The 12355-nt window shown below is 43.9% G+C and overlaps 1 protein-coding gene and 1 pseudogene across 2 annotated transcripts; both read right to left on the reverse strand.

Moving 5' to 3' along the window:
• Positions 1 to 455: 455 nt before the first annotated feature.
• On the reverse strand, positions 456 to 3179 carry LOC306920451 (transforming growth factor beta activator LRRC33-like; the record flags this gene model as incomplete). The annotated part of the gene is made up of 2 exons (XM_079497208.1): positions 456 to 2386; positions 3144 to 3179. The coding sequence occupies 2 exons, from the start codon at positions 3177 to 3179 to the stop codon at positions 500 to 502; spliced, it is 1923 nt and encodes a 640-aa protein (XP_079353334.1). The 3' UTR covers positions 456 to 499.
• A 7381-nt stretch (positions 3180 to 10560) lies between these two features.
• LOC306920461 (tumor necrosis factor ligand superfamily member 13B-like) lies at positions 10561 to 12029 on the reverse strand (annotated as a pseudogene). The gene is made up of 4 exons: positions 11942 to 12029; positions 10863 to 10974; positions 10727 to 10762; positions 10561 to 10666 (listed from the first exon to the last, which is right to left on the reverse strand). The product of its transcript is annotated as a tumor necrosis factor ligand superfamily member 13B-like (transcript).
• Between the last annotated feature and the right edge of the window lie 326 nt (positions 12030 to 12355).

Consider the following 12355-nt stretch of genomic DNA (forward strand, 5'->3'; position numbering starts at 1 on the left):
TGGTATCTGCTTGTCGGATGGATTTGGGAAGGGTATTCCAAATTTTAGGGGCATGGATGGAGAAGGCTCGTTCTCCCTTGTTTACACGATGGAATTTCTCGGGAACCTTTAGGAGAGCCCCGTCTGAAGACCTAAGGGTGCGGGGAGGGTTATAGGGGTGTAGGAGATCAACAAGATATTGGGGTGCCTGGCCCATTTGTACCTTAAATGTTAATAAAAGGACTTTAAAGTAAATTCTAAAAACAACAGGAAGCCAGTGAAGTGTAGCCAGGATCGGAGTGATGTGGTCCCGTCTCCTGGTGTTTGTCAGGAGTCTGGCGGCAGCATTTTGGACAAGTTGTAAGCGGGAAATTGATTTATGGGTTAGGCCTGTGTATAGTGCATTACAATAGTCTAAGCGTGATGTGATGAATGCATGGATAACTTTTTCTAGGTCGGGAACTGTTCTCTCTATGGAGAGAATAATGCATGTAATACATATTAAATATTGGACTACATATCACACGATAAAGGATTTTTGGTGGCACAACCCTTCTCTGATAAATATGATTAGCATTGTAAATACTACACTTACAAATATGACAATTATAGTTGCTTGCCCGATGCTGATTTCTTGGGACTTTGTATGAAACAGGCAGTATATGGCAGGCTCTTTCAAATAGTCCGTCAGAAGAACGTTATTGATGCTTGCAATGCATTCAGCTCCACCAATGTCAGGCAGTTTAGTCTCCAACTCGTTCAGGATCATCAACCATTGTGAATCACAGCAGTTGAAATAATTCCCGCTAATATACATGACGTCAAGGTGTGCAGATATGTCTCTAGTCAATGAACGATTTAAAGACCTAAAGGCATTATTCCTTATGTCCAGTTCTCGTAGAGGAGAACAGCTTAAGCTGCCGGGCACGGCGTCCAGGCAGTTGTTGGAGATGTTTAGATGAGTTAGCACTGGCAGGCAGGGCAACGACAGGCTATTCGTGTTGGTTTCACTAATACTGAGGGATTCTAGAGTCCTCTGCAAGCCCTCTAGTGCACCCACTTGCATGAACATGTCTGGATTTCCTGCAAGGTTAAGGGAAACCAAAGGATTCTTCTCAAAAGTATCTGGGTAGAGAGTCTTTATGCCATTTTCTTTAAGGTTGAGATGTTTAAGAGTCTTAATTTGTCCAAAGGCAACGCACAACACGTTTGATGATGTCATGATTTGTTGTGCTGAATCGGATGGTCCTAAATGGTCCGTGGGGGCGCACGGTTTCACATAATTCTCCTGCAGATTTAACGTTTCTAGGTTTGTAAGGGCCCCGAGAAAGAGGGGAGAAATGTGTACAAGTCCATTGTTTTGCAGGGCGAACTTCCTGAGGGAAGAGAAGGAAGGCTGCTGATGGCATTCCAACAGCCTAGGCTTTGTAATATTATAGCTGATGGTTTGCAGACAGTTATAACTGAAATTCAGGGTTTCCAATGATGTGAGAAGACTGAGAGTTTCCATCGGGAAATATCTGAAGTTGTTGTTGCTTAGGTCAATGTAGACCAATGGCATGAGCCTCCAGTTGGAGTATATGTTCTCGTTTTCGACCGCGTTGTCCTCGTCGGGTGTTAGCTCTTTATACAGAGAGTTGGCGTCAGAGACAAGTGTTGCCTCCTCTGAATGTGAGGCTCCAACCATATTATTCTGTAAATAAAGATATCTCAAACGATTTATCTTTGGAACAATTGGGAAATAAAGGAGTTTGTTATGACTCAGGTCTAGGGTTTCAAGCCGGTATTGCTTGTGGTCCTCCTGTGTGACAAAAAACTCAATTGAGTTTTGACTGAGATTCAAGTATTTGACCCGATATAATTTAAAATCGCAGATATGGGCAAGATTGTTTCTGGCCAAGTTTAACGACTCTAATTTCCATAGTGGGTCAAATGTCCCTTGTTCAATGTGGGTTATGAGATTATTATCGATGCTAATGGTTCTCAAACATTTGCTGTCTTGGAACAAGTTGCGTGTTAGCCTTGTTAAACCATTGCCCGCAAGTTTGAGCTGAACAAGTGAGGATTTGTTTTGAAGGTAAAGTTCTGCTGCGTCGTCGTCCAAACCGTTCATTGATATATCCAACGTCTTCAGCCTGCTGATGGATTGGAGGGCTTTGCTGTTACTGCCAAGGTTGTTGTTTAGAGCATTTCTGGCCAGATTTAACTCTTCAAGCCGAGCCAGGTTTACGAAAGCCCCTTCGGAGATGAAATCCAGCTGGTTGTAGCTTACGTCCAGGCGCTGCAGGTGTGGCAAACCAAGTGTGTGCAACTGTGTGATGAAGTTATTGGACATATCCAGTCTCCTAAGCCTTGCGTCCAGATTATCAGGAACAGAATAGAGGTCCTGTTTCTTCCAAGATTGTTCCTACAATAAGAGAAATTAGTGAAAGTTATTATAAGTCTCCCACAAGTCCAAGGAACCCACAAGCAGCGAGTCTGCTATGAGTCTCTCTCAAAGCGGGGTCGCCACTGAGTGGGGTCCCCAACAAAAGTAGTTAACAACACAGTAATCATTTTAACCGCTTTATCAATTTATATATTGTATCAGATCTACAAGCGTTTTTTTATGGGGGTCCCTGGCAAAAAAAACATTTCCCGATGGGGGTCATACATATATGTCGATCCCAATTTCAGAGAGTTCACCAATATCTGATGTTTTGACTGTTATTTTGTAAAATAAAACAAATAAAGTGCAAAATATTGAAATCAATTTGAGAAATGTATTTGATTAAATTTTTGATGGATACAAATTTTAATTATGTATGTTAATTTTCAATATATGAAAATAACTTAACTTGAAACGACCAAGCAAACCAGTAAATATAACATACTGTACACAAACTTTATTTTACATAAGCTCTTCAGCCCTATTCACAGGTTTTCAGAAATCTGAAAGCTCACATTTGCAACACAACACATTGTGTGGTGGTAGATCAGCAATGTGTGAAAATAATTGAAAGGATACAATTGGGACACATCGACTGCATGATTGCCAATATAATACCAAAGTTGTCAAAAAGACATAGGCTAATGGCTGATGCATCGATCAGCCATTGGCCAAACCAATACATATCTGTGTGTGTGCGTGTGTGCGTGCGTGCGTACGTGCGGAGTTGGCCTACCTGTGGATTGTAGTACAGTGTTCCAGAGACACGCATCGCATGGCCAAATGTCCAGAGGAGTAGTAGTAGGAGTTGATGCCAGGCCATTGTCTTTCTGCTGCTGTTGCTACTGTACTATAGTCTGGTACTGTGACTGTCAGAGCTCACATGGACACACATAAACATACACACCCATTTATAGCTGCGCTAAAAAACAAAAAAACAGCTGTGGACATCAGATAGGCTTTGTGAACACTGTGTTATTAACACAATAAACAAAACAAATGATAAGCACAACAGACAACACTATGGAGCATTATTTATAAAGTTGTTTCTGGGCTGGGGTAATAAATAGGCCTACTGTCTCTAAATCAATCAAGCAGTGTTCATTTTGACAGCTAATCTTTCTGAATAACACACTATTTAGTTTTAGTCATCTGAAATTGATTAGTCTTAGTCGACTATCAAAATCTTAGAAACTAAAATTAACAATACAAACTAAGATTTTGATAAATAAATAAAATGAACGCTGATTCAAGTCACTTTAACATAATGAATAAGAATTACCCTGTTTTCTATCTTCTTTAATTTGAGCACATCCTAACATTTGGAATTGACTAAGGGGCTGTCGTATCCAGTGGAAAACACCACCTCCAAGCGATTATTATAATGTTTGTTCCTGCTATAGTCTTGGGAAAACGGAAACCCTTTTTTCTAAAATAGACGAGGAACAAATAAACAGAGTAGTGTGGAGGTGGACGGAAGCCCCCCCCGGCAAGGTATAAAGGGATGTGATGAATGAGGTGACAGAGCACACAAACACACACTCATGTACAGGAGGCCTACTGGCCTTGTGTGACACAAACAGACTTACAGGTGGTCTAGAGCAGTGGTTCCCAAACCTTTTAGTTTGGGAATTACTTGTTCCCAAACAAGGGTCACAGACTCCCCGGGACCCAATTTGAAGTTTTGAAAATCTTTTGAAATAATAATGTAAACAAAATGTCCTAGTAGGAAACAAAAGAGTATTTCAAATGCAGTGGTTCTCAACCTTTTCAAGCCGCGACTGGGGACCCCCCACCCTGAGTTTAGTTTAGATGTGCAGTAATGGTCTTTTTTCCCAATTCAATTTATTTTTTCTTTTTGATATTAAAAGTCATTAAATTGCCACTTTACTGTCATCTGGGACCCCCCCCCCCCCCCCCCCCCCCCCCTTCGTCATTCAACGTCACAAATAGCAGCGTTTTGTCGGTTGTAGATCTGCTATTTTTTAATTGGAAAAGTACACATTTTATTTGATTTCAAATGCAGTTAGTTAGTTAGTTAACTTTATGAACATAAATACAAATACATTGGACATAAAAAAGACAGGACATGTATGGCCTAGAATCTAGATCGAGGGACAAGGCAGTTAATCAAACTAATCGATTATTTAAAAAAAAGATTGACTGAATTGAATAAAATAATCTCCTTTTTATTTATTTAATTTCAGTCGCAAAAATAGCAGATCTACCAGCCCAACGTGGCACGATGCGATGCGTTTACATGCCATGCGTTTAATAAATAAACTCAATTCTCAATTATTGCGACCGCTGTCACAGTATTGGATATATATATTATATATATTTTTTAATGTTTTAACACTAGGATGTCTGAAAAAAATTCACTACTACTATGACGGCTAACGGTCAGGATGACCGTGTTTTTCGTGCTATTTGATTGGCCATTCTCTCCCCCACTCCTAATGATCTTCACACCTCTCTCTGCACCCGTTGACGGCTTGCCATTGTCTTCTAAATGTTACATTCCAACTATAATTCAAGGCAGCAGTTTCAACTCGACAGGACAACTCAAGTTATTTTTTATGTTTTATTTCAGTTTACCAAACTATAATTATAGTGACGGTGTGAGCGCTATATTGAATACCCTTGCGCAGCAAACACTGTCCGACTTTGTATTGAGCCAATAAAATAGGCTACCACACGTTATTGTATAACAGCCAGAGCCAGGCACATTGCTCAGAGTCAGACGAAATACGACATTAGTTATATATTGTCATTTTTATATAGAGGGGGAAACATCGATGTAAATAATATATATTTGATTGATTGTGCCAAAAAAAGGAAAGAGCTGTGTGTGCGTGCGTGCAAATCAGAAAAGTTTACAGACAAAGGAGTTGGGAGTTTGGGAGCGGCTAGCCTTCTATATAATGCTGCGCACATATTAGCCTATATATATTTAAAAAATACCCAGCATAATTTTTGGGAAGGCTAAGCCTGGCCTAGCCTTACATACCCGCCGCCTATGATCGATGTAATTTATATATATTTGATTTATTGTGCCAGCAGAGAGGTCCGTAGCAGCAGCACGGTTTATATATACACCATAGGATAGATCAAGTCATGTGACGCATCACCGCCACAAATAGTGCTACAGCGTTATCTAAAATGCACTTCCGCATACCTCACCGTCAGTTACTTGGATATTTTCTCCCTCTCCACGAGAGAGGGAGAGAGAAAAAAAGAGAGCCGTGATGCGTGGAAATCAGTTCCACTGGTCGCGTGCAGAAATGTTTACAGACAAAGAAGGACGGACAGAACTGTTCTTCTGACTGACAAAACATTTAGAAGTTCGGGACGTCTATCGGGTTGGACTGATTTCAAACACTGTCATTTTTATTTGGCATCACGCATCGGCAAGAATTCTCGCTCCAAGGAAAGGAAATGTCGGTCGGGTCAAACAGACAATGCCACGATCTTTTCTAAACTCGATCTCAGAAACGCTTATCATCCGGTTCGCATTAAGGAGGGAGACGACAGGGATGACAGCCTTCAAGACGCCCATGGGCCATTTTGAGTATCTCGTCATGCCCTTCGGCCTGACAAATGCCCCAGCCGTCTTCCAGGCCTTGCTCAATGACGTGCTTCGCGACATGCTTGGTCGCTTTGTCTTCGTCTACCTAGACGACATTTTGATTTACTCCTCCTCCCGGACTGAGCATATCACCCACGTCCGGAAAGTTCTACAACGCCTGTTGGATAACGAGTCGTTCGTCAAGGCTGAGAAATGTGAGTTTCATAAGGACACCATCTCCTTTCTTGGGTTCACCGTGAACGGCCGTGGGCTGCCAGTGATGTAAATAGGTTTTCAATGTAATGAGTCCCGGGATGCACAGGTGGTCATTCCAATGAGTCCCAAAAAATTCGTATGAGTCCCAAAAAAAATCACACCTGTGTGAAGTGAGGGGATGCAACTCCGTGTTGGGGTTCGCGGGGCGGGGGGTGTTCCAGACCCCCAGGAACACGCCCAGGGGGCCGGGCCGGTTCCGGCGTGCCGCGTCACGTCCGAAACGGTTGAGAATGACAGAGTTACCGTGTGGCGGCCCCTCTACTGTACTGTAATGTACTGGCACCCCCGAAAGCATACAGTTAATACGTGTGTGTTTGTGTGTGCATTAGGTTGCGCACAGATGGTGAAAAACAACCATGCTGTTTTCGTGCTCATACCCAGACACCCAGCCACCCACCCACACACATAGCTCCGTAAGGGAGTGGTTGCACCACTCAAAAATAATAATAATAAAACATTTTTTATTTTATTTTATAAAAAAAAATATATAAACATATCAAATAGGCCTATACAGTATATTTATGTTAATGTAGGCTAGTAGTATTAGCAAGCACAACTCAGTAAGAAATACTAATAGTGGGCAACAGTGGATTTAACATAGCTTAAACCAACCAAAAGTTGCAATTATTATACTTAGTCAAAATATCGGCGTGTGTTACACAATGTGTGTTTCCCATTGAATCGGGTCTGCTTGTCACGCTAAAACATGTTCCCCTAAATATTTCTGTCGGAGGCAGCGCCGTTTAGTTGAGAGAGTTGCGACATCTCCGTTCACTGCTTATTCGTGGGGCTGCATGCGTCACTGATCACTCCATTGTCGTCACTCTCTGTCTCTAAACAGCTCTAGTCTAGAGGCTGCGCTGAGTGCGCTCAGTCAGAGCCAACATGGCGGCGCACAGCGCGCTGTGTTGACAATGTTGTTACAGACTAGTGGTTCTACAAGAACGATTCCTACGTGGATTTTATGTTTTATAACATAGAATGAGGTCGGATGCGGGCATGCAAAATGATCGTGTCCGTAGATTATTGTTTTACCGCATTTTCCCCCCCCGCGATTTCTTTTTTTTTTAACGTGGATTATTATTACTGTGTACATGCTGACTGAGTACAGTAGTGCATCCCGGGGACGCAAAGGATGAGCGCAGGTTGCGGCCCAAAACTATAAAGTGCGTTTTGGGACGCAAAACGCACCCTATTTACATCACTGGGCTGCAAATGGATTCCGCTAAGGTTTCCGCGGTGACTGACTGGCCGGTTCCCACCACCAGGAAGGACCTCCAAAGATTCTTGGGCTTCGCCAATTTCTACCGTCGTTTCATCAAAGACTACAGCATCATCGCTCTTCCACTGACCTCGCTAACTTCTACTTCCATCCCCTTTGCCTGGTCTACCGAAGCGGCTAACGCCTTTACCGACCTCAAGTCCCGCTTTACCTCCGCTCCTATCCTACTCCATCCCAACCCTGACCTTCAATTTACCGTGGAGGTCGATGCGTCGGACTCCGGTGTCGGGGCCGTGCTCTCCCAGCATTCCCCATCTGATGGGCAACTTCACCCCTGCTCCTACTATTCACGTCGGCTTTCCCCGGCTGAAAGGAATTATGATGTTGGGAACCGAGAGCTTTTATCTTTGACTGATTCTCTTACTGTTTGGCGTCACCACCTTGCGGGAGCGTCTCTCCCCTTTGTGGTCTGGACTGACCACAAGAACCTGGCTTATTTGCGTACAGCTAAGCGTTTGTCCCCGCGCCAAGCCAGATGGTCTCTCTTCTTCGATCGGTTCGATTTCACAATTGCTTACCGCCCCGGCTCTAAGAACGTTAAGGCTGATGCCCTCTCTCTGCAATTTTCCCCTGACGAACCTGTTCCATCCGACACCACCATCCTTCCACCCACTCTGTTTGTTGACACCAACACTGACACCAACACCCTTCCACCTACCCTGTTTGTTGCTTCTTCGTCTCCGGACATCGAGACTCTGATCCTTTCGGCTCAGAAGGCCCAACCAGACCCACGCACCACTCCTACTGGCCGGTTGTTTGTCCCCGAGGCCGTGCGGCCTCAGGTCCTTGAATGGGCACACTCCTCCCGCCTCTTCGGCCATCCAGGGGTTAACCGCACCCTTGCCTCCATTCGGGGCCGTTTCTGGTGGCCTGCCATCACACGCGACACCAAGGCCTTCCTCTCCTCTTGTTCCGTCTGCGCCCGCAACAAAAACTCTACTCAACCCCCGCCGGGGCTGCTACGTCCACTTCCCATTCCTGGACGCCCCTGGTCCCACATCGCCGTAGACTTTGTCTCCGGCCTCCCACCCTCTGACGGCAATACAGTCATCCTCACGGTGATAGATCGCTTTTCCAAGGCTTGCCATCTGATTCCGCTACCGAAGATCCCCTCTGCCCATCAAAGCACACATCGAACGCTGCCAGAGGATCTGGAGCAGGACTCGAGCATCACTCATCAAGGCCTCCAAGCGCTCTCAGCTCCAGGCCAATCGCCGCCGTTCGCCGGCACCTGCCTATTCCCCCGGACAGCTCGTCCTCCTCAGCACCCGGAACTTGAATCGCAAGCTAGAGTTCCGCAAAATGGCCCCACAGTTCATCGGTCCCTTCAAGATCGATTCAATTATCAACCCTTCGGCGGTTCGCCTGAACCTCCCGGATGCTTTGCGCTGCCACCCAGTTTTTCACGTTTCTCACGTTAAACCCTGGGTCCCACGGCCTTTTATTTTATATTTTTATAGAGGGACAGACAGTAGGCTGACAGGAAATGGGGGAGAGAGATGGGGGAGTGACATGCAGTAAAGGCCGTCGGGATCGGGAGTCGAACCCGCGGCACACTGCCAAGCTTGGGCTACCGGCCAAGGTGCCTGGACCGCTGAGCCACGGCCCAGGCCATATATATTATTAAAGTAATTGCCTTAAAGCTGCACTACTGTATGTAACTCTCTTGTTTACCTTTGAGCTAATAGAGCCTGCCTGCTTGCTTTAGGGGATAAATTGAATCTTGACCATCAGGTCAAACTTTGTGTCTGATCCTGTCTAGGTAGGACATGGCCTTTACACAATCTAAATATCGGAATAGAAGAGTAGGGAAGAGCAAGGAGACAGAATACAACCACCCCTATTGTATGTTATATTGTATTACCATACTCTACCATATACAGATTGGACTAAAAATGAATTTCACTCATTAACAAAAAGTGACATAGTGTTGCTTTAATGTGGAGTGACAGGCAATGCATGTTAACATGTTAACACACAGCTCTTACAATGCCGTTTAATAGCACTGTGGCTGTCTTTACAGAATGGATGGCTTGTCACAGGAATTCAGCGAGGATCAGCCTCTTTCTTTCTTCGGCTAGATGACAGGCTTTCACTTTTGTCTTCCCTATCAGCGTCCTAACAGCCAGCACGTTGTTGTGTTCTCACATCCTGCAGCAACAAAGCTGCGTCCTTATCGCACGCGTTCATATTTCCTCAGCCAGTCAGTTGAGCTGCATGACACCGAAGAAGGTCGAGTCTGCGTCCGTGCAGATCAGCGTATATCGTCGGGCCGGTTAGGAACCAGCAGTTCAAGCCCATCCTGTTGTTGTAGTTTCACTATCCCTGTGACCCGGGATAGGTGTCATTTAGACTCGGGGCATATAAGCTTAGGCATAGCTGTCACAACATGCAGTACAGTACAGTACAGTACAGTACAGTACAGTACAGTACAGTACAGTACAGTACAGTACAGTACAGTACAGTACAGTACAGTACCACCATTCAAATAACAGCACAGAAGAGACACAATTTAATGGAGCTTTGACAGGGCTGTGCTGGTGCACATAACGACTTGGTTATATGCACTCATTGTTGATATTAAAATATTCAATTTTGTTTTGTTGTTTACACATAAGTCCTGCGTTGTAGCTTTTGAACTTTATGTGACAATTTACCCAGCCATTTGTTGACTGGTGATAGCTTCATTTTGACAGAATGCACATGATCTGTTAAACTCACTTTGAGCCAATATAGATGTATTGCATCTCAGAATCTAAATATTTAATGGCTAATGGGCAGCCCCCTGATTGATTGAATTCTTTAACAGTTTGCAAGGACAGCCCTGTGCCTGTACAGTACAGTAAGTACAGTACAATACAATGCCTGCTAAAAGGATGAAACCAAGAAAAGTCTTTGGACTTGTTTCCATTGGTGTCCTCATGTACTCAATTCTGACAGGAGACCTGCATTGCATGTCCTTTGCTGTCTCTTTCTACTATCCTCTATTCTAAATAAACCAACAGCTTGGTATACAGTATAGTGCTGTTACAATACTGCAGTGTAACAGCTATTGGCACCATTATTTTGTCTGGGGCATCTCTTGTAGGCAGCGCAGGAGCTCTGCCAATCTCATCCCCGCTGACTCACGTGGCTGGAGTTCCACTCCAGCCAAGAGTCAGGCAGCTGGAGTTCCACTCCAGCCATGAACTACATGGCCCATAATGTTGCCGGGGCTTTGGAACAAGACCTGTGAATTAAGTGGAACATTGGCAGCCTAGTCAGAACATATTTGATCTAATATCAATTATGTTATGCTCAAGAGTCAGGCAGTGGTGGCGACACAGTACTTGTCCAAACACATGTAATATCCGTCTTCTTGGACAACAATTTTGTTTTCCTTCAGTGAAATGGCCTGTCCATTCTGGACGGCAATGGACCAAGGGATCACTGTTACATTTCCTATGGGAAAGGGTAAAATTTCACTTAGTCAAATTAATGACAGACATTTCCACACCAAAGCCAAAAGTCTTCAATTTAACTTTACCTCTTACATATGGTTGTTTGTTAGTGTTGGCCGACAACTGCAGAAATGACAGCGGAGCTGGTAACGGGTGAAAATAAACATACAATTATAGTAATGACATATTTGGCCTCACCTCCAGATTAGATTTAAGCCGATGTACACGTTCTCATGATCTGACTCTCGACTGACAAAACCAACCTCTATAGAACCACCCGGTTCCCGTTTATCCCTCCTGAGGGAGGATTTGAGAGAGCCCTTTTGAATGTGCTGGAAAGCACTTGGCCTTACGTCCTGAGAGAACACAGCGTTTGGGAGAAAATGTATTATTGCACGGCTATCCGAGTAGGACTTGATAACAGCACAAATCTCAGTAGTGCAGTGTCCAACATGACTCCATCCCAGCTTAACTTGCGACATACCTCCCTCCTTGCCTTAGACATCTTGGCCGCTCTCCCATCACTCATGAGTCCCTCAGAGCACGGCTGATTAAGTTGGTGAATTGTGTCCCGTCCAAGGGCTCTAAAATCACTCTCTAAAACACTTACTCTATACACCAGGGAAAAGCTGAGACAAAACACCAAGGCACTTACTGATAAGAAAATGTAGTAAAGCATTTTGACACTTGAAGAGTGGGTGTCCTCGAGTTACTGAAAAGGGTGAAGTCAGAGTCTATCAGTTCTCCCCCGGAAACTCAAAATGTTGAGTTTCAAAATGGGATTCTTAATGAGAAACTATCTCCTCGAGAGTCCTCTCTCTGTATCGCAACATGGAACTCATTTAGATTGTATGAAGATTACAGCCAAATTTGCAGCGCATTGTGAAACTCTCAGTCCAAGTTAAAAGCCACATTTTAATATAGACAAAGGCTTTATTCAAAAGAACATCATTTGTTCTTGTCAGTACTCGTGCCAACAGAGTCCAATATGAAAGCACAGTTGTAACCTTTTAAAATCAATACCACCAGCTGTGAAAACGCCAGAAACAGACACATGCCGTCAGACAGAAAATGAAACACTTTAATTCATCAATCAAATCCATTTACAAAAGTATATCCCATTTTATATACAATATATACAGTTGACATATAAACATAACTATCATTTTTCAACATGGATTCATTCATACGGTAACTAAACAATAGCATTGTAACAAAACATATCACTCTGATATTCTGCAGGGATGCTGTAGTGCAAATGTGCGCAAAAACATAGTGCTGTTGTCATGTGAAAACCTTATAACTCCAATGTTGACGGATTTGTTGACGTAATCTTGTTCCGTATGTCGTGAGTCATTTTTCCAGGAACCTGGAATCCGTGA

The sequence above is a fragment of the Electrona antarctica genome (genome assembly GCF_951216825.1).
Source record: "Electrona antarctica genome assembly, chromosome: 1".
NCBI classification, from domain to species: domain Eukaryota; kingdom Metazoa; phylum Chordata; class Actinopteri; order Myctophiformes; family Myctophidae; genus Electrona; species Electrona antarctica.